At 50.5% G+C, this 23,157-nt stretch overlaps 1 protein-coding gene across 1 annotated transcript in view; it reads right to left on the bottom strand.

Moving 5' to 3' along the window:
* The window catches only part of NRDC (nardilysin convertase), an 88,905-nt gene that overhangs the window by 14,539 nt on the left and 51,209 nt on the right, over positions 1-23,157 (bottom strand). The window contains exons 24-27 of the mRNA XM_082265914.1: positions 18,994-19,132; positions 18,838-18,885; positions 18,546-18,598; positions 17,721-17,804 (exon numbers count right to left, since the gene is read on the bottom strand). Coding sequence (XP_082122040.1) covers positions 17,721-17,804; positions 18,546-18,598; positions 18,838-18,885; positions 18,994-19,132 — 324 coding nt within the window. The remainder of the gene's footprint in view (positions 1-17,720; positions 17,805-18,545; positions 18,599-18,837; positions 18,886-18,993; positions 19,133-23,157) is intronic.

The following is a 23,157-nucleotide window of genomic DNA, read 5'->3' as shown; positions in this document are numbered from 1 at the left end:
ATGGGGGGGTGTTGGTGCTTTGGGGCAGGGGGAGCTCTGCACCCCCCACCTCAAAGCACCTTGCCCCCATGTTGATGAGGACAAGGGCCTCATCCCCACAACCCTGGCCGGTGGTTGTGGGGGTCTGCGGGCAGGGGGCTCATCGGAATCTGGAAGCCCCCTTTAACAAGGGGGCACCCCAGATCCCGGACCCCCTCCCTATGTGAATGGGTATGGGGTACACTGTACCCCTACCCATTCACCCCATAAAAGGCAGTGTATGGAAATAACGACAAGAGACGTTTTGGAAAGTTTATTAAAAATCTTCATCCGACTCTTCTTGTCTTCTCCTCTCCGGGGGTCTTCTGCTCTTTTGCTGTCCGCCCTTCTTGTCTTCTCCTCTCCGGGGTCTTCTCCGGGGTCTTCTGCTCTTTTGCTGTCCCCCTCTTCTTGTGTTCTTGTCTCCGGGGTCTTCTGCTGTCCCCTCTTCTGCTGTCCTCTCTTCTTTTCTTCTCCTCTCCGGTCTTCTGCTCTTTTGCTGTCGGCTGTCGGCTGTCTTCTTCCTCCGGTCCTCCTCCGACGACGTCTCCGCTGATTATGCCTATCTCCGGTCTCTTCAGCTTATTATATAGCCATTAGGGGCGTGGCCCCGATGACGTCATCTGGAGGCCCCGCCCCCTCATGTCACATATGACGTCATCTGTGACATGAGGGGGGCGGGGTCTCCAGATGACGTCATCGGGGCCACGCCCCTAATGGCTATATAATAAGCTGAAGAGACCGGAGATAGGCATAATCAGCGGAGACGTCGTCGGAGGAGGACCGGAGGAAGAAGACAGCCGACAGCAAAAGAGCAGAAGACCGGAGAGGAGAAGAAAAGAAGAGAGGACAGCAGAAGAGGGGACAGCAGAAGACCCCGGAGACAAGAACACAAGAAGAGGGGGACAGCAAAAGAGCAGAAGACCCCGGAGAAGACCCCGGAGAGGAGAAGACAAGAAGGGCGGACAGCAAAAGAGCAGAAGACCCCGGAGAAGACCCCCGGAGAGGAGAAGACAAGAAGAGTCGGATGAAGATTTTTAATAAACTTTCCAAAACGTCTCTTGTCGTTATTTCCATACACTGCCTTTTATGGGGTGAATGGGTAGGGGTACAGTGTACCCCATACCCATTCACATAGGGAGGGGGTCCGGGATCTGGGGTGCCCCCTTGTTAAAGGGGGCTTCCAGATTCCGATGAGCCCCCTGCCCGCAGACCCCCACAACCACCGGCCAGGGTTGTGGGGATGAGGCCCTTGTCCTCATCAACATGGGGGCAAGGTGCTTTGAGGTGGGGGGTGCAGAGCTCCCCCTGCCCCAAAGCACCAACACCCCCCCATGTTGAGGGCATGTGGCCTGGTGTGGTCCAGGGGGGGTGGGGCCGCTCGCTCGTCCCCTCCCCTTTCCTGGCCTGCCGGGCTGCATGCTCGGATAAGGGTTTGGTATGGATTTTGGGGGGACCCCATGCCGTTTTTTCGGCATGGGGCTACCCTCAAATTCCATAACAGACCCGAAGGGCCTGGTTTGGAACCCTGGGGGGGACTCCCACGCCGTTTTTTTCCCATTTTGGCGTGGAGTTCCCCCTCAAGATTCTCACAGCGCAAGTCGCCCCGCAAGTCGGATCCGACTTGCGGTGTTGCGGTGCGACCTCCATTCAAATCAATAGGCTCCCATAGGGAACCATTGATTTTGAATGGAAGAAAAAAAAACGCTGCTAAAAGCAACGTGGCAAAACGTGCAATAACGCCAATGGAAAAAGCTACTGAAAGCACGTTTTTACAGCTGCTTTTTCCGGCGTCAGAACTAACTTTGACGTACGTTTTTTCTAACGCCCCGTGTGCATGGGGCCTAAAGCTTTCTTATTTTCACTTATCTGTTGTTGTACGTCTGGTTCATGGTTTCGTGACATTAGGACCAAGCCATGAATTCTGACGGTACAGGGCCATCCTCGCTACCCACGCTGGTTGCCAGACTTGATCAGCAGGATCACCTGTTGGGTCGGTTCGCCGTGGCGTTGCAAACCCTGCTTGAACGCACGGCACCACAGGCCACGAATTCTGACGGTACAGGGCCATCCTCACTACCCACGCTGGTTGCCAGACTTGATCAGCAGGATCACCTGTTGGGTCAGTCCGCCGTGGCGTTGCAAACCCTGCTTGAACGCACGGTTCATTTCGCTCCCGTTGCCGATGAGTCGGTTGTCGCTCCTGGGCCCGCTCCTACTGCCGCTCCGGTTGTTGCGCCAGAGTCTACCCCGACACCTGTTGTTGCGCCTGCGGTGTTTCGGGGTATGTCCGGTTCTGCCCCCCTGCCACAGCGCTTTGGGGGAGAGCCAACTCAGTGCCGAGGTTTCCTTAACCAGGTGGGCATTTATTTCGAGTTGCTGCCACATGCCTTTCCTACTGAGAGATCAAAGGTGGGCTTCTTAATCTCGCTGCTCTCGGGAAAAGGCCTTGGTCTGGGCCAGCCCTTTATGGGAGAACAACAATCCGGTGGTTGCCGAGTTTTCCGGTTTTGTTGCTTCTCTTCGGAAGGTATTCGATGTGCCGGCTCGTGCTGCCTCTGCTGCGAAGCTCCTTATGTCCATCAGACAGGGTTCACGATCCGTAGCTGAATACGCCATTGAGTTTCGTACCCTGGCAGCAGAGGTGGGCTGGAATAATGAGGCTCTGGTCGCTGCTTTCTCTCATGGTCTCTCGGATGCCTTGAAGGATGAGGTTGCAGCTAAGGACCTACCAGTGGAGCTCGAGTCTCTTATTTCTTTCCTGATCTTGATTGACACCAGACTCAGGGAGAGACCTTCCTTTAAGGAGAGTCTGCGGAGGCCTCCTAACAGATTGGCGCCTACCTTTGTTGTCCCACCCGTGCCTCCCTCTCCTCCCACGCCTCCTGGGGATGACTTGTCTGGGGGTGAACCCATGCAGCTGGGGTTTGCTCGCCTGTCCGAGGGGGAGAGGGTACTCCGGAGACGCGAGGGCCGATGCATGTACTGTGGTCTCGGTGGGCATTTTCGGTTGGCATGTCCGAACCGTCCGGGAAACGCTCGCACCTGATCCTGTCGGGGGCAGATCTTGGGTGGAGTCTCCTCGTCCCCGGTTTCCCGTGTTGACAAACCACTGATCACTGTTGTCCTCTCCTGGGTCGGAGGCTCGGTGACGACCCAGGCGTTGGTGGACTCTGGTGCTGGTGGTTTGTTCATTGATAGTGTGTTCGCTGCCGCCAATTCCATTCCTCTGCAGGCTCGAGGTTCTCCTCTGGCTCTTGAGGCGATAGACGGCAGACCCCTTCTGCCGCCACACGTGACTCATGAGACCCTTCCAGTGGGGTTAGCCATTGGTGCCGTCCACAGAGAGTCGGTCTGCTTCCAGGTTATTTCGTCTCCACACTACTCGGTGGTCTTGGGGTACCCCTGGCTCCAGAAGCATAATCCGATTTTCGATTGGAGATCGGCCGAGATCCTCTCGTGGTCACCGCAGTGTGGGGCTAGTTGCATCCATGGGCCTGTCAAGTTGCTGTGTACTTCCTCGGACTCTCTGTTGCCCCCTGAATATGAGGAGTACCGGGATGTATTCGATAAGGTGCGCGCGGTTGCCCTACCTCCGCACCGCCCATACGATTGTGCCATCGAGTTACAATCTGGTGCCGTTCCTCCTCGTGGCAAAGTCTATCCACTGTCGGTAGCGGAGAATGAGGCCATGGAGGAGTACGTGAGGGAGGCGCTTTCACGCGGACACATTCGCAAATCCTCGTCCCCGGCAGGGGCTGGATTTTTCTTTGTGAAAAAGAAGGGCGGTGAGTTGAGGCCTTGCATCGATTACAGGGGTCTCAATCGCATCACGATCAAGAACGCTTACCCGATACCCTTGATTTCCGAGCTGTTCGATCGCCTTAAAGGGGCCACGGTCTTTACCAAACTCGACCTGAGGGCGGCATATAACCTCGTAAGGATCAAGGCGGGCGATGAGTGGAAGACCGCGATTAACACCAGGACCGGTCATTATGAATCCTTGGTTATGCCCTTTGGGCTGTGCAATGCGCCCGCAGTCTTTCAGGAATTCATCAACGATGTTTTCCGTGACCTGTTGCAGCAGTGTGTGGTGGTCTACTTGGATGACATCTTGGTATATTCTGAGTCCATGGAGACCCACATTCTGGATGTCAAACGAGTGTTGCAACGGTTACGAGAGAACAAGCTGTTCGGTAAGCTTGAGAAATGCGAATTTCACCGATCCCAGGTAACCTTCTTAGGTTACATCATTTCCGCTGAGGGGTTCTCCATGGATCCTGAGAAGGTTTCGGCTGTCTTACAGTGGCCCCAGCCCAGTGGTCTTCGCTCCCTGCAGCGCTTTTTGGGCTTCGCCAATTATTATCGGAAGTTCATCAGGGACTTTTCCATGCTAGCCAAGCCTCTCACGGATCTGACCAGGAAGGGCAGTAATTCCCAGGTCTGGCCGCCCGAGGCCATCCGAGCTTTTGAGGCTCTAAAGTCCGCCTTTGTGTCGGCTCCGATTTTGTCGCATCCCAACCCTGGGTTGCCCTTTGTCCTCGAGGTGGACGCGTCTGAGACGGGAGTAGGCGCCCTTCTGTCTCAGCGTAGAACACCAGAGGGTCCTCTGCTTCCTTGTGGGTTTTACTCCCGGAAACTGTCTTCCGCAGAGTGCAACTACCAGATTGGTGACAGGGAGTTATTGGCCATCGGGCTCTTAAAGAATGGAGGCACTTGCTCGAGGGTTCGGTGGTTCCGGTCCTCATCCTGACGGACCACAAGAATCTGACCTACCTCTCTGAGGCCAAGAGATTGACACCACGTCAGGCCAGATGGGCTCTGTTCTTGTCACGTTTTAATTACGTGGTCTCCTACCTACCCGGTTCCAAGAACATCAGGGCGGATGCCTTATCACGGCAGTACTCCGACCTGTCCAGGGAGGAGTCGATTCCGACCTTGGTCATACCTCCGAATCAGATCCTGGCCGCCATTCGCACCAGCCTGACCTCTCCCCTGGGTGAGCAGATTTTGGCGGCTCAATCTGGTGCTCCCTCTGGGAGACCCAACGGCAGATGTTTTGTGCCTGAGGAGTTGCGCACTCGGTTGTTGCGAACCTACCATAACTCCAAGACCGCGGGGCATCCTGGAAAGAATCAGCTGTCCGGGGCTGTTTCACGTCTGTTCTGGTGGCCTTCCCTACGTTCCGACATCGCCGCATATGTAGCGGCATGCTCCGTTTGTGCCCAAGAGTAAGTCCCCTCGGCACCTTCCGTTGGGCCTTCTGCAACCCTTAGCCACCGGGGAGCGCCCATGGTCACACCTGGGGATGGATTTCATTGTGGACCTCCCTGCATCCCGAGGCCATACGGTCATTCTCATGATTGTGGATCGGTTTTCCAAAATGTGCCACTGTGTTCCTCTCAAGAAGTTACCCTCTGCACAGGAGTTGGCCACGATTTTTGCCAGGGAGGTCTTCCGGTTGCACGGTTTGCAGGAGATTGTGTCGGATCGGGGGAGTCAGTTTGTGTCCAGGTTCTGGCGCGCCTTTTGCTCCCAGTTGGGGATTCATCTCTCCTTCTCCTCGGCCTACCATCCTCAGTCCAATGGGGCCGCAGAACGATCCAATCAGGCCTTGGAGCAATTCCTTCGTTGCTATGTCTCCGATCACCAAGACAATTGGGTTGACCTCCTGCCTTGGGCTGAGTTTGCCAGGAACACGGCGGTGAACTCTTCCTCTGGGACGTCTCCCTTCATGGCCAACTATGGGTTCCAACCTGCCGTGTTACCGGAGGTATTCTCTCCCCAGGATATTCCGGCTGTGGAGGATCACCTTTCCGTCCTACGTGCTTCTTGGGTACAGATCCAGAAGTCCCTTGAGGTCTCTGCGCAGCGCCAGAGACTCCAGGCTGATCGCAAACGAGCGCCTGCTCCTTCCTACCAGGCCGGAGACCGTGTATGGTTGTCTACCCGCAACCTCAACCTTCGAGTGCCCACTCCCAAGCTGGCGCCTCGCTTTGTTGGTCCCTTCCGAGTGCTTCGCAGGGTAAACCCGGTAGCCTATGCCCTTGCGCTTCCTCCTGGCATGCGGATCTCCAACGTGTTTCATGTCTCCCTGTTGAAGCCTCTGGTGTGTAATCGTTTCACTTCCTCGGTTCCTCGGCCTCGTCCGGTCCGAGTGGGCAATCGTGAGGAGTATGAGGTGAGCAATATCCTGGACTCACGCCTGGTCCGCGGTCGGGTGCAGTTTTTGGTTCATTGGCGTGGTTATGGTCCAGAGGAGCGTTCCTGGGTTCCCTCCGCAGATGTCCATGCTCCTGCCTTGCTCCGAGCCTTCCACGCACGCTTCCCTCAGAAACCGTTCTTTACTCCGCGGAGGAGGGGCCCTTGAGGGGGAGGTACTGTCATGGTCTTACCTTCTTGCTGTTCTCCTTCGTTTGACATGTGCTGGCGGCCATCTTGGTTTCTGGGTTTCTTGTAGCCTCCCACCCTGCGGCTCCTCCTTCCCACTGGGAGGAGCTGGATGCCTAGCTCATATATATAGGAGGTCTGTGGCTTCAGTTCCCTGCTTGGTCCTCCTGTGTTCACATGCTTCTAAGACTGCTGCTACTTCTGGTTCCTGTTCCTGGCTTCGTCTGACTACCCTGCTGGTTCCTGATCCTGGCTTCGTCTGACTACCCTGCTGGTTCCTGATCCTGGCTTCGCAAAGACTCTGCATCGGTTTTGCCATCCGTTTGGACTTTTGCTTTATAGCTTGTTTTTCAATAAAGCTTTCTTATTTTCACTTATCTGTTGTTGTACGTCTGGTTCATGGTTCCGTGACAGGGACACAGGGAGGGAAACACGATGCCTTCATTCAAATGAAAACCAGAGACAAACTTTGGAAGGAACGACGGACATGGACAAAGAACCACCTTATCCCTGTGAACCACCAGGTAAGGCGAATGACAAGTTAGAGCCGCCAGCTCCGACACCCTGCGTGCAGAAGTAATAGCCACCAAAAAAGCCACCTTCTGGGACAAATGTAAGCAGGGGAACCTCCCAAATGTTTTCAAAGGGAGGCTTCTGGAGAACTGACAACACCAAATTGAGGTCCCACGACGGCAATGGAGACCGCATAGGAGGAACCAAGTTTCTCACTCCCTGGAGAAAGGTATGCACCAAGGAGTGTGTAGCCAACAAATGTTAAAAAAAAAAAAACGGCCAAAACCGAAACCCGGCCTTTGATGGTACTCAAGGCCAGGCGCTGCTCAACCCCTCGTCAGAGGAAGGCCAAGATTCGAGTCACTGAAAAGGAGCGAGGGTGTACCCTGAGGGATTCACACCACACAATGTACGTCTTCCAAGTACGATAGTAAATCTTCCTAGAAGTAGATTTTCTAGCTTTCAACAGTGTAGGAATCACTGAGTCAGACAACCCTCTATCCTTCAACACCTGGCTTTCAAAAGCCAAGCCGCCAAAGCCAGCGACTGTTAAAGCAGGATAGAAGATTGGCTCTTGTGACAACAGATCTTCCCTGAGAGGAAGTCTCCAAGCAGCATCGGCGACCACCCGTACCAGATCGGCGTACCAAGGAGAGAGGATGAACCCCAAGAGACTCACACCACGCAATGTTCATCTTCCAGGTGCGATGGTAAAGCTTCCTAGTAGGTAGATTTCCTAGCCTTTAAGAGCGTAGGAATCACTGATTCAGACAAACCTCAGCACCTGGCTTTCAACAGCCAAGCCGTTAAAGCCAGTGACTAAAGTAGGATGGAAGATTTGGGCCACCAGATCTTCCCTGAAAGTCTCCAAGGAGCATCGGCGACCAGCCGTTCCAGATCGGCGTACCAAGACCAGCGAGGCCAGCCTGGAGCCTCTAGGTATTACCGGAATCCCTTCTGCCTCGATCCGGCGCAAGAGTCCCTGCAGAAGATACCGACCCCAAGGAGCCACTAATGCGTCTGTGGCATAGGCTACAGGATCCTGGGACCGTGCCATAAACCTCTGCACTTTCCTTTTGAGGCGAGAGGCCAACTGATCCACCTCGGGAGTACCCCTCTGGAGACACAACTGATGAAACACCTCCGGATGAAGTGACCATTCTCCCTGGTCCAATGCCTGTCGACTGAGGTAATCCGCCTGCCAATTTTCCACCCCTGTAATGTGCACAGCAGAGAGGGCTAGGACGAATCATTCTGCCCACCTTAGAATGCCGGCTACTTCCCGAGCTGCCGGGACACTTCTTGCGCCCCTTGGTAATTGACATAAGCCATGGCATTGTTTGATTGAATCCGTACCGGACACCCCTGGAGATGACATGTCCAACAATCCAGACAGTCTGATCGTTCAGAGTTCCAATACATTGATCGGTAGCCTGGACTCTGCCAGAGTCCAGACCCCCTGAGCGCACACTGTGCAGAGGACGCCTCCCCACCCGGACAGGCTGGCGTCTGTGGCAACGACCGTCCAGTACAGAGGAATGCACGATCTGCCCTGACGAAGTGCTGGAGAATGAAGCCACCAAATCAGGGACCTCCTTTTACTGCGGCTCAACAGGATCAGATTGTCTATAGACTAAGGATTCTTGTTCCATTTCACCAGAGTCTCTTTTTGCAGAGATCTCGTGTGGAACTGTGCAAACTGAACCGCCTCGAAGGTAGACCCCATCAGGCCCAGTACCCGAATGCAGGACCGAAGAGATGACCATCTGCTGGACAGGAGAAGCTGAATTGCCTCCTGCAATTTCTGAAGTTTTTCCTGAGGAAGTAACAATCTGACTGAGGCCGAGTCCATAGGCAAACCCAGATAGTCCAGGCTTGTGGACGGAACCAGAGCAGACTGCTGAAGATTCACAAAGGGTAACTCCATAAACTAATAATGCTCCTCACCCACGGCAAAAAGGAGGAAGTGCTGGTGGCCGACACATATTGGGATGTGTAGGTAGGTGTCCTTGAGGTCCATGGAGGCGAGGAAATCAGGGGGACGCCACCATCATGCGAATGGATTCCATTCGGAACTTCTGTACCCGCATAAAGCAGTTTAGCGCCTTGAGGTCCAGAATTGGACGTATATTGCCTTCTTTCCTGGGAACTGTAAACAGTTTTAAGTAAAAACCTTGAATGTCGGAACCGGGAAGAACTTGTCCAGAGGATATCATCGAAACTCGATCTTGTAGCCGGAGCAAATTACTTTGTGGACCCACTTGTCCTGCATCAGGGAGGTCCACAGATTCGGAAACCCACAAAGACCCCAGATAAGAGTGGGGGCGCCCCTTCATGCGGAGGATGCCTTGCCTGCAGGGCTGGCAGAACCCGCTCGTGGCTTGCCGGACTAGGTCCTCTTAGAACCCCCGGGGAAGCTCTGAAGGGCTTACAGATCCCTTGTCTTGAGACCCTGAGGAACGAAAAGGCTGCTTGTGAGCCGAAGAGAAAAGGCCCCCTTCTGCGACGGGACTCCTTACCCTTGGAAGCCTGAGGAAGAAGAGTACTCTTTCCTTCAGCGAGGCCTTTGATGATGTCATCCAAGGAAGATCCAAACAGGCGATCCCCCACAAATGGAAGATCGGATAAAGCCTTCTTAGACGTCTGGTCCACAGACCAGCATTTCAGCCAGATAATGTGCCGCAGGACCATGGCTGAGACAGACAGTCTAGAAATCAAGGGAGACAAACTGTAGCCCCTGGACCAAACTGATCTGCCAGCTCTGCAAAGGCGGGGGGGGGATTGTTCCAGTGGGGCTGTGTCGTGGGCGACCTAGCGCAGAGCTGCGGTCTGCACGCGCTCGTTGGCCAGACTGAGGGGGACCCTCTGGATCTAGATTATCCAGTCCGTCACCCAGTCCATCACTTGATTGTAGATCTCACAGGAACAAAATAATAAAAAGAGGAAAAAAGTTCCATTCAAAAAGAAAAAATTGCCAGGACTAGAGATCCCAGCAAGGAACTAGGCCCTTACTCCTGACTAGGCAGAAAAAAACTGAGTACCTACAGCATACAACTGCCCCATAGGCGTAGTCAATTTCTTTCCTGCCTAGTGTCTTACTCCTGTAGGGGGCAGCATAACCCATGTAGTCAAGAAGATGAGGAGCTGTGTCCGTCAATGAACAAAAGAGAAAAAACTGAATTTTTGTAAAATCTTACCTGTAAAATTCCTTTCTCTGAGTCCTCCGACAGTCGCCGCCTCTTCATATTCGTCACATATGGGGTATTAGACTTTGCTCCGAAGGAGTAGCTAGGCAACAGAATATGTTAACAATAAAGCTTTAACATATCCCACCCTCAAGGGGTGGTCCCCTCAGTCAATACCCTCCTACTTCCTGCAACCATATCTCAGTTTTAGTGGAATAGCAGTAGAGTATACATACAAACCCCAAAAGAGGGGCGGGGGCGGCGACTGTCGGAGGACTCAGAGAAAGGAATTTTACAGGTAAGATTTTACAAAAATTCCGTTTTCTCTTACGTCCTCCGACAGTCGCCGCCTCTTCATATTCGTCACATATGGGGACGTCCCAAAGCAGTGCAAACATGAGGGGTGGGAAACGCATCCGCGCCGAAAGGCAACGCAGTCTCCACATCAAAGAAAGGAACCTTACCAAAGGAAGGAACTAGCTGGGCAACAGCAAAAATAAGTGCTCAACAGGAGCAACAACCCAGGAAAAGACAAAAAACCAGGGGATACAAAACTTATCCCAACAGCCAGGAGTCCCCAACAAGGGACCCTAGGGAACAGCCGCACTAAGAACCTTGCGGCCAAAGGAAGCATCCGCCGATGCCTGAACATCTACTTTGTAGAATTTTGTGAAAGTGTGCACGGTCGACCAAGTCGCCGCCTTACACACCTGGGCTACAGAAGCCCCATGACGACAGGCCCAAGACGTACTCAGAGATCTAGTAGAGTGCGCCTTCACAGGCACAGGGGGAACCTTCCCCTGCAAGGCATAAGCCTGTTCAATGGTCTGCCTGATCCATTTGGCAATGGTAGAGGCGGAAGCCGCCATGCCCTTCCGAGGACCCTCTGGAAGAACAAACAAGGAGTCCGTCTTTCGAAAAGACTCAGTCGATTTAAGGTAAACCCTAATCGCTCGAACAACATCCAGAGAATGCAATCTCACCTCCTTAGGATGTTTAGGCTTCGTGCACAACGAAGGCAAAACAATATCCTCGTTAAGATGGAATTCCGAAACTCGTTTCGGCAGAAAAGAAGGATTAGGTCGCAAGACCACCTTATCCAAATGAACAACCAGGTACGGAGACTTGCAGGACAAAGCCGCCAGTTCCGACACTCTGCGAGCCGAAGTGATCGCCACCAAAAAGGCGACCTTTTTGGACAACATAGACAACGAGATCTCCCTGATCTGTTCAAAAGGAGCACGTTGTAACACAGACAGGACTAGATTCAAGTCCCAAGGGGGCAAGGGATCCCTCCTAGGAGGAACCAGATGCCGCACACCCTGAATAAAAGTGCCAACCAAGGAGTTGGAAGCTACGGGACGTTGAAACAGAACGGCCAGCGCAGACACCTGACCCTTTATCGTAGCCAGCGCCAAACGCTGATCGACACCCGTCTGAAGGAAAGACAGCACACGGGAAACCGAGTACGTGCGGGGTGAAAACCCCCTGGACTCACACCAGGCAAAATAGGCCTTCCAAGTACGGTAATAAACCTTTCCCGAGGAAGACTTCCTCGCGTTGATCAAGGTATGAACAACCTCTGGAGAGAGACCCTTCTCCTTCAGGACCTCGGTCTCAACAGCCAGGCCGTCAAAGCCAGCGACTGTAAAGCAGGATGGTAAATCGGTCCTTGAGACAGTAGATCGTCCCGAAGAGGCAGACGCCAGGGGGCGTCGACCGCCAGATTCACGAGGTCTGCGTACCAGGACCGGCGAGGCCAGTCCGGTGCCACAAGAATCACCGTGCTGCGTTCCGAGTGTAACCTGCGAAGGAACCGGGACAGCAACTGAATCGGTGGAAACGCGTACATCAGCCTGTACTGATGCCACGGGGCCACTAACGCGTCCGCCCGAGGGTCGCGCGTCCTTGCCACGAACCTCTTCACCTTGTAGTTGAGGCGAGACGCGAACAGGTCCACATCTGGAAGACCCCACTTCGCGCACAACATCTGGAAGACAGCCGGGTGGAGAGACCATTCCCCCTGATCCAGGGTCTGGCGACTCAGATAGTCCGCCTGCCAGTTCTCCACTCCCGGAATGTGAACCGCCGTTATCGCCGGGACATGAGTCTCGGCCCAAGACAGAATGTCGGCCACTTCTCGAGCCGCTCGGGCACTCCTGGTGCCCCCTTGGTGGTTGATGTAGGCCACCGCCGTGGCATTGTCCGTCTGCACCCGAACCGGGCAGCCCTGCAGCCGGTCCGTCCAGCGATGAAGACAGAGCCTTATCGCACGCAATTCCAGAATGTTGATCGGGAGGGAAGACTCCCCCTCCGACCAGGTCCCCTGGGCGGACAGAACGCCCAGAACACCACCCCAGCCCGACAGGCTGGCATCCGTGGTGATTATCGTCCACGAGATCGGACGAAACGACTTGCCCCCGGACACCAACGGGGACTGGAGCCACCACAGGAGGTTTTCCCTGGTGCGATGACTCAACGAGATCTGAAGATCCAGAGATTGAGGTCGCCCGTCCCACTTGGACAAGATCTCCGCTTGGAGACCCCGCGTGTGAAACTGCGCGAAAGGAATCGCCTCGAAAGCCGAGACCATCAATCCCAGACATCTCATACACGTCCGCAGAGACGAGTTCGGAACGTCCCTGAGGGACCTGACTTCCTCCTGAAGAGTCCTGAGTTTGTCTTCCGGCAGGAAGACCTTCGCCTGCACCGAGTCCAGTATCATTCCCAGATAGGGAAGACGAACCGACGGACTCAGAGTCGACTTTGGAACATTTATCGTCCAACCGAACTCCTGCAGAGTTTGCATCGTGACAGACAGGTCCTTCTCCAGACCCTGACTGGTCGCAGACCGAATCAGAATGTCGTCCAGATACCCCAGGACAGAAATGCCCTGGGCTCTCAATAATGCCAGAACCGGTGCAAGCACCTTGGTGAAGACCCGCGGAGCCGAGGCGAGCCCAAAGGGCAACGCCACGAACTGGTAGTGATCCTCCGCAATGGCAAATCGAAGGTATCTCTGATGACCCTCGAATATGGGGATGTGAAGATACGCATCCTTCAAATCGATGGAGGCCATGAATTCCCCCGGAACCAGGGCAGCCACCACCGAGCGCAGGGATTCCACGCGGAACTTGCGAACCCGCACAGAGCGGTTCAGAGCTTTCAAGTCCAGAATTGGACGAACCTTGCCCTCCTTTCTGGGCACAGTGAACAGATTGGAATAAAACCCCCGAAATCTGTCCCGATGAGGCACCGGAACCACCACTCCCTGAGCCCTCAGGTCCCGCACCGCCAGGCGCAGAACCCGCAGGCGCTCTGGAGACAGTTGTAGATTTGAGGGAAAAAATCTGCTCTCTGGCCGAGAGAGAAACTCGATCTTGTAACCAGATCGAACGATTTCCAGAACCCATCTGTCCCGCACACGGGCCAACCAGGGCTGAAGAAAACCGAGCAAGCGTCCCCCCACCCCAAAACTGGGTGAGGGCGCCCCTTCAGGCCGAACTGTTATGGGCCGCAGGTCCGGATTGGCCGGACTTCTGTTTTCCAGACCAGGGCTTCTTCTGAGAGCCCTGGCCCTTGAACGGTTTGCCCTTGTAGTGCGGCCGAAAGGCACGAAAGGACCCCTGAGGGGGCCGAAAATTAGCATGCTTCTTCCCAGAAGCCCCCTTAGCCTTGGGGAAATGGGGCAAGAGAGTGCTCTTACCCCCAGTAATCCCCTTAATCAACACATCCAGGGACTCCCCAAAAAGGCGAGACCCATCATAAGGCAGATTGGCTAAGGTTTTACGTGAAGATTGGTCCACCGACCAACATTTCAACCAAACCAGGCGGCGAGACAACACCGCCACGCTGTGTACACGCGCGGCCAACGGAATCAGGTCCAGGTCCGCATCACACAGATACATGACACCCTGGTGGATCTGATCCACCATATCCAGGGTCGCCGCTGAGGCCGAATCGGCCACTAGGACGCGCCTAAGCATCTGCGTCCAACTTGCGATCGCCTGGGCCGCCATGAGAGAAGCAAACAGAGCCTTAAGCATAGAACCCGTAACAGAATAAGTATGACGGGCAAGAGACTCCAGTCTCCTATCCGTGGCATCACGGAAAATAGGGGATCCCTCTGCCGGGATCGCAGTGGCTTTGTTCAAAACCGCAATAGCATGATCTACTGGCGGAGGCACACACCACCGTTCATCAGTGGCAGGCGAGAAAGGATAACGCAGCTTAAATTTACTTGGTACCGCAAAAGGCTTGCGCAAATCGCGCCATTGGTCCTTAACAGCGCGCTGAAAATCAGCATTGCAGGGAAAGACCTGCGGCGTCCTGCGTTTTCTCTGCGTCCCATAAGCCGCCAAGGCAGCTGGGGGACACACCTCGTCCTGCAAACGTAGCGTCTGCTTAATGGAAGCAATCAACTCATCCATGATTGCAAGCTCTTCAGGCGAGCCAGGGGGAGAATTATCAACCCCCTCAACTTCAGCCTCTACCTCAGACCCCACTAGATCCAGAGAGGAGCGGGACCCCGATAGGGGGGTCCCCGCCAGAACAGCCCCATCACCTTCACCCTCAGAATCAGAGGACAGAGCAACTCTGGGCCGTTTAGTAGATTGAGCAGCCACCAGCATTTGCACCTGTGCAGCAAGGCCAGCCACAATAGTGGCCAAATCCCCCCCTGGGGGGGAAACAGCGGTCCCCTGGCTTTCCACCAAGACTGTGGGAAATTTGCCCTCCTGAGAATCCATTGCCCCTGTATGCCAGACAACCAAGGGTTAACTGCCCCCTTACAGCAAGCGCGGCAAGCGCAGCCCACCGCACCACACTCAGGCACAATGAGACCCCCACAGGGAATATACAGACTGAATACAGGCAATGGAACACAGGAATAGAAGGATAAAACCTGAGGAGACTCCGCTGCTGCTGCTGCCTCGATCGGTGCTTCCAGGAGAGAGGAAGTGATGCTGCCAGGGCGCTCTATGTAAGCCTATGGAGGCTACAAGAAAATGGCCGCCGTGCATGTAAACCATGCGGCCGGAGCGGGCGCCGGTAAAATGGCGCCGTTTGGCGCCGAAATCGCCGCTCCACAGTGCATAAAATCACACACAATATCATCCCATAATATGGATACATGTTAGATCGCCGCAGCGATCGCTGTATATGCCCCAACATGCCATTAAAAACATGCCCCACAGCACACAGCTCCTCACACTGCCCAGCCTGACATACTCAGTGTCATACAGCTCCCCCCCCCCCTTGCAGCCCACAGCATGCAGCCGAGAGATAGGGAGACAAGCAGTGTGATTAAAGGCAGGTTACACAGTCCCAGACTGAGACCCCCCCAGACAGACAGGTCCCCACATAGATACACTTACCTCACATGGCGTGGGGAACCCGCACAGGCGAACAAGCCGCTGCACATGAGGCAGGGAGAGTCGCTACTCAAGACGCACACAATGGCGGTTCAGAAACCGCACAGCGTCCGGTGAGGTAGCCACCTCACCAATCATCCCTGCACCGAACAGGGATGGGTCGTTCACCGTGCCAGGAGCGTTACCTGGCTGAACGCTCGATGGCAGACTGGGAAGCCACTGACCCACGACCTGCGACCAGGGGGATCAGCCCGAGACCCAGTCCGCATGATCCTCTTCGTCCGAAGAACTAACTAATGCTGACAAAAATAACAGCTAAGTAAAGGCAGAGAGAAAACTCAAACAAAATATCAAAAAGAAGAAAGAGTCTGGGACAAAAAGTCCCAGCACAGAGAGAGCCAGCCACTCCTGACAAGCTAGACATTAAAACTGAGATATGGTTGCAGGAAGTAGGAGGGTATTGACTGAGGGGACCACCCCTTGAGGGTGGGATATGTTAAAGCTTTATTGTTAACATATTCTGTTGCCTAGCTACTCCTTCGGAGCAAAGTCTAATACCCCATATGTGACGAATATGAAGAGGCGGCGACTGTCGGAGGACGTAAGAGAAATGGGCCCTTTAAGGCCGTTGGGAGGAAGTGACATACAAGGTCGCTCCGGTCCTCCAAAGCCATAGAGTCCAGAGGGGGCCATCTTGCCCTCACTCGACTTTCTGATTGGGACATGGACAGGCCGGATTGTTTTCCCCGCTACCGACAGTTGTGGTAAGCGGGGGAAAATGACCGGGAAGCGGCAGGAGCGGGGCACCTCTCCCGCCTCCCATAAAAGTGATCCTGCTGCGAGGAACAACTTTTATGTGAAAGAGGACCACCCACCCTGTAAGAAAATACCGGGGTTATGGGAGCTATCAGTGTTATGGCAGCTATCTGCTGTCATAACACTGGTATTTAACGTCGAAGTACCAATGTAAAACTGCGGTGGGCGGTCCGGAAGTGGTTAAATAATATAACTTCTTGTTCAGAATATGTACATTTTAGACATGCACATAGTCTGGACACAGGTGCACTTTAAATGCAAACTTTAGGCAGACAAAATTAATGGGATTTTTGTGCTCACTTTCCTTGGGAGTCCATTAAGTGACACGAAAAGTCTTAAACTTTCGAGATTATACTGCCACCTACATGAGAAATGAACACTCGCAAGGAAATAAATCTGTAGGTCAGCCCATGGTTTGACACCTCCAAATACTAGCATGTCTCAGTTTTGAAGCAAAGCAATACCAAGGGCATGATCATAAACACAGAGCAGTAGTGTCCCTCATTGCACTCCAAAAAAAGGATTTTATGGTGCATGTACAAAAATCATATTTTCTCTCTTGTTCTCATTCATTGAAGGAAACAGAAATCTTAAAAATAGAAATAAAGTCGAAACCTTTTTTTTAATTGTGGATAGAGTAAGGGGGGGGGGGGTTTAACCAACTGTAAGGTTTACATTTGCCATCTGTGTCTCTTTTGGGGGGGGGGGGGGGGGAAATTTGCATTCACATCCTATCTTATAGCCAAAAAACAGTCCCCTCCTGCCGCCTGTAAAAACAACCACGCGGCTGAACAGCGGCTATGATTGTTTTTATGGTGCAGGAAATTGCTGGCAAAACTAAAAAAAAAAAAAAAAAAAAAAAAAAAGAAAAAAGATATCTGAATGATGCCTACAGTTGCAGCCATCATTCAGATATCCCCACTCAAAGTCCAGGACGTCATATGATGTCCAGCGGGCGGGAATTGGTTACAGAGTTATTTCTCTCACTGATAACTCACATGTAAATTTTTGGTAGATGCAAATGAGTTGATTCTTCTCTTATAATTGTTCAGCAATACAGCAGTGATCTATCTGCATCTAAATTATCTGGTCTTTCTTCTGACCATGGTCACTATATAGGATCCCACTCTCCAATGGAGATTTCAATTAGTACTGATAATGAGGGGGGAAATCAATTTCATTTGGGGGGGAGCAAAATCGGGAACAAAGGCATTAGACTTCATCGGCACAATCTCTAGGACATAAAATAAAGTTTGTATTTCAACTAGCATCTTACAAACAGGAGTCTGAGCTTGACTGACTTTTTTCCATGTTTATTGGTGAAAGCAGAAACGCATTAAGTAAAAAGTACAACCAAAATTGATATTTCCAAATCATTCTACATTGTGAAACATTTACAACAGCAGTCAATTTCCATCTCACTTACTTGTACTTATTTGCTTGCGATTCCACTGTGACTGAAAATCCCAGAATTCCAGAAGTGTTTCTGCAAGTTGGATACACATGGTATCTACAAAAATAAATTGTGAAAGAAACTGCATCATTGTGGCTCAATATTATAGACCTCATAACAATAATGTTTAGAACAACTGTTTGCTGTCCGTAGTTGGTTTCCTAATTATTCCTCAAAATATTGGCTGGTGTCTAAAGATCAGTATTTTTGTCTTACAAGTCAAAATGATGTAGTCTGATGTAGCAGAATTGAAAGACTACATCATCCTAAGATCTATCATTTGCCTGGCTCGACTTTTGCTATGCTCTAATCTAAAGTGGGAGTAAACTTGTTGTTTTGTACCTACCAGGTAATCCTATAATAAGGCTTACCTATAGTTACAGTAAATATAACGGTGCACATTTAGGAGAGATTTACATGTGTAGCAGCCAGTGGCGTCACAGGCACATGAGCACTGTGCTCTCAATGGACGGAATGGCATGCGCAGGAGTGATGTCATCGAGGCTCAGCCATTCAAACGGCCGGGGTCCGGGAACCCGGATGGAAGACCAGGTGAAGATGGATTCCCTGTCAGTGGTGACAAGGCGCCACTGGGGGGATCCATCTTTTAGGTAAGTGCTAGTATGCTGAGCATACTAGCACATTATGACATTACCCTAAATGGGGACTAGTTTCTTTTTTAAATTTTTTTTTTAAACGCGGGTTACTACTGATTTAATAAAACTTTTATAAACAACTACTACGTGCAATTTAAAGGTTATAAGTGATTTTATTACTTCTGCTTCAGAAGCCTCTTACCCCAAAGTCTGCTTTGTCCTCAGGAAATCAAAGCAAGGTTCTTCCATATGCATCTAAAAGACAGATTCAAACAATTATGCTACAATTCACTTGCAAAGTAAAATTGTATTTAAAATTATTTTTCAAACAGAGGCAAGTGATTCCTAAAAAGATTTTTCCATGATGTAGCCTCCTGATTTTCTGTGACTTGTGGTTTGAAATCCAATCAAGGCCAACTGTAAATTATTGGATGAGGAGGAGTTTAGCCATATGCACCATGGATTCACTTTTATATGGACAAGCAAGTACTTACCACCAAGAGCTCCATCAGTGTGTATTCCCGTAAATTCTTAGCACCAGACTGCAAAAAATACAGGTCATTAGGGGCTGGCATGGAGTCCATGAACTCACAATGAGGGGAAATGGGAAGTCATAGGGCACATCTTTATAAAAAAAGTCAAGTTCTCACCTGGTAGTATACAGTGACCTCAGAATTGGTATCCCCTTTATTCAGAGTCTTGATTTTACACAAGTGATGAGCAGTTGGAAGCTCTACTACTTGGAACTGCACAGGAATCATCTGTTCCAAAGGCCGATAATGCAGCTTACTTGAGAAAGGCAAATAGGTATCATGTCAGCTTATACTAGGCACATGGCAGGCAGTATAAATCACAACAGAACTTCAGATTTTACTACAAGCAGAAGCTCAGCTCTAGATGACTGTTATGACATGACTAGGGCACCTCCTATCTATGCGTATGTGACATTACCCAATCAGTGTTCCTGCTCAGAGTCTACAATACACATAATGCATGCTTGTTGCAATGGCAGAACAAACATCCACCAAAATGCAGGCTACCAATCAGATAAAAAGGAATGTTGTCACGCAAAAATGCTCATACCTACAGGCTGAAGAAAAAACAGAGCAATCTGTTCAGGCTATAACAGAAGGGAAGTGAATCTTTTCCTGCTACAAAGTTTATGTAGGGAAATACAGACCTTTTCTAGGAATTAAAGAAAGGCTATGGTGACATCCTGGAGAGAAGCAGGACCCAACTAGAAGGATTTTCGAAAAGAAGCTGTGTGGTGTTAAGCACAACTAAAGTCTTGGCAGGGTGGGACAACTCAGATAAGTCCAGAGTTATCTACCAGAGACCTAATGAGCCTTATTGCCCCAAGTCGAGTAACGCCTCGACCAAGGAACTACCCCCTATGTGGAGCACAATCTTTGACCAGACAGGGAGCTTTAGATGTGGGGTCTCGCATTATGGGGCTTATCAGTTCATAAGCCATAGGAAGAAGGAGGCGGCAGGGGTAGACGGAAGAATTTTTTCCATCAAACAGTTTATTGACTGTTTAGCGCAATTTGTTGTGTATTGTGTGCTCTACCCCTTCTATATGTGGGTCATACCTCACGGGCTTTGAGGACTCGATTTAGGGAACACAAACGTAACATTTTAAAAAGAAGATTAGACTGATATTTCCTCTTTTTCCACTTTTGAGATGTCCACAGCAAAAAACTTACAGGCCTCAAGGTGTTTGGCATAGAAGCCATAGTTGGACTTGTGGATATGGGGATGAGGCATCAGAAATTGTGCAATAGGGAAACTTATTGGATACATTAATTAGGCTCCTTGGCTCCTAAAGGGTTAAATGAGAGCATGGATATACATGCAGTGCTTTGATCCAATCACGAGCTTCCCTCAAGGGGGCTGGCTCAGAAGATCTGATCTGGGGCCCATATACATACTGTAGATTGGAAATAGGTGGCTAGGCGAGGACTGGATCCATCACAATGGCAGTTCTAGAGGACACAATGTATAGGATGCCCCCTGCACCTAGGCTCAGGTGCTCTCTGGCCTCCCCCCAGGGCATGCTAGTTGAGATGTAGTTCTCAGCTTTGGCTTATTGCTCACGGATTAGTAGAACAACATAGTATTCACTTTCAGTTTACAAATGTCTATGTACAAGTGTGCATGCCTTCTTATCCTGTTTAAGCATACAGGTACTCATGTAAGAATGTATGTAGACGTGTGCAGTATATCAGTTACAGGAAGGATTGGGAGTAAGCACTTTAGCCAAGGTCCGTATTTTTACAGGTATTAAGGACCCCCAATAAGCCATTCCCCCACTTTGAATGGTTGTCTTCTATACAATGTAGGGAGAGAAAGTTGAGGGGTCAATTATGACCCTATATATTAGACAGAGACGATGTTTCCTAAATTTACTATCAGTAGAAGCTTTTGCTAATGAATTTTATTCTATTTATTCCTTCTGTAGAGGATTAACTAGGACTTGAATTATATTGGAGACCTCCATATATTTAATAAGAACTTGTGATCTATAGAACAGTTTTATTATTATGTAATGGGTGGCCACCTCTCTATGGGTGTTTACTGGTAGTATAAGTGGTACTATTGAGAACATTTAAGACTGTACCAGCTTGCACCCAAGAGAAAATCTTGTTATATATATATAATTTTATATACTTCTGGCAATGTCCTGGTATCTTTTTGGTTTCTTGGATTATATGTATGTATATATTTGTATACACTGCATTTTTGAGCATTGTGCAGATCTGGGTCCCTTCTTTTTTATTTGCAACACTGTGGCTTTATAACAATCGCTAAATACCATCTAGGTGAATGAAGAGAGATGTTCATTGTTGTCTAGTTGTTAAAATGGGCCACCGATTTTATGCTTTTTACATGTATTATATTGGGTATAGTACCCCATTATTGTAGTGCGGGAACAGTCATTTTAGATAGAGCCTTTGTATATACATATATCTTTCTGATTGAGAAGAGTGAATGGGAGGCAATCTGGGGCTGATGTCCACCACACCCCCAGACATCATGCGCACTCAGTGCTTCTGGCTTTCAGACCCAGAAGCTGAATCTGCAGGCCAAAGGGGAAACATTCCAGAAGCCACAAGCTGCGATTACGGGTCCCACCCCCCAGACACCATACGCACTACGTGCTTCCGGCTATTTGATCCGGAGGTCTATCATGCGGGTCAGGGAGCTTGGCATGCGTTACAGAGGTTACATGATCCTCATGGGTAAGAAATAAGGCACTAAACACTCTGGACCATTAAAAGCCACACTTTTGAGGTACACTACAGTATATCTGCAGGTGGGATGTATGCAACCTGAGATGTAGATATTGCAGGTGGTGATGGTCAAAGCTTTATGTATGTTTAAAGACTGGACACTAAAGCTGGATACACACTATACAATTTTCATTCGATTTTTTCCTTTAGACTTACCAAAACCATATAATATGAGGTCAGACCTAAACACTTTCTTATTGCAACAGACCTAAACACTTTCCATTTGTATGCAATCAGGCAGGCCCTTGCACTACATAGTTGAAGGTAAATCTAAAGGAAATCAACCAAAAAAAGTTGTATAGTGTGAATCCAGCTTTACTCTTCCAAGACCTTGAGGTTAAGTTGCCCTGCCTAGTGCAGCTGTTGGATGGGAGGCACCCTAGGTCTGAAATAGTGTATAAATACGGTGGTTTCATTCAGTTGGATCAGCTCTGAGGAATGGAGTGCATCTCCCGAAACGAGTAAGCTTTCCAACAGTGGAGCGGGGCTATCCCCAACACTGGAGATTTGGATTCTTGATGCTTGTTATCATCCCATATTTGTGAGTATGTTTTTGGCGGTTTCTAATAAATGGGATACCCACTCACAAAGATCCTTCAGGCCTGATTGGTCAGAACGCCACAGGATAAAACAAGGAGGGTAAATCTCCATGCGCCAAAGGAACAAAGATTATGTTAATTTATGTAGAAGAGTTTCTTCCAATCTTCTTACAGATGCAACATACACTGCTCAAAAAAATTCAAGGAACACTTTTTAATCAGAGTATAGCATAAAGTCAATTAAACTCCTGGGATACTGATCTGGTCAATTAAGTAGCAGAGGGGGTTGTATTCAGTTTCAGCTGCTTTGGTGTTAATAAAATTAACAACAGGTTCACTAGATGGGCAACAAGGAGATTACCTCCAAAACAAAGACCTCCAAAGAAGGTCCTTAACCAATCAGCAGGACCAGTATCTGCTCCTTTGTGCAAGGAGCAACAAGACCCTTTGTGCAAGTGCAACAAGAGCACTGCCAGAGCCCTACAAAAAGACGGCAAGCTGGCCACTGTTGTGAATGTCTCTAACCAAACAATCAGAAACAGACTTTAGGAGGGTGGCATGAAGTCCTCTAGTGGGCCATGTGCTCACTGCCCGGCACCGTAAAGCTTGATTGGCATTTGCCACTGAACACTAGAATTGGCAGGTCTGCCACTGGCGTCCTGTGCTTTTCACAGATGAGAGCAGGTTCACCCTGAGCCTGTGACAGATGTGAAAGGGTCTGGAGAACGTTATGCTGCCTGCAACATTGTTCAGCAGGACCGGTTTTGGTGGTAGGTCAGTGATGGTCTGGGGAGGCATATCCATGAAGGGAGGCACAGATCTCTAGAGGCTAGACAGAGGGGATATGATAGAAACTTTTAAATACATAAAGGGAATCAACTCGGTAAAGGAAGAGAGCATATTTAAAAGAAGAAAAACTACCACAAGAGGACACAGTTTTAAATTAGAGGGGCAAAGGTTTAAAAGTAATATGAGGAAGTAT

The sequence above is a fragment of the Pelophylax lessonae genome (genome assembly GCF_965119305.1).
Source record: "Pelophylax lessonae genome assembly, chromosome: 8".
NCBI classification, from domain to species: domain Eukaryota; kingdom Metazoa; phylum Chordata; class Amphibia; order Anura; family Ranidae; genus Pelophylax; species Pelophylax lessonae.
The sequence above is the reverse complement of the archived record's forward strand: the minus strand, read 5'-3'. Positions and strand labels throughout refer to the sequence as shown.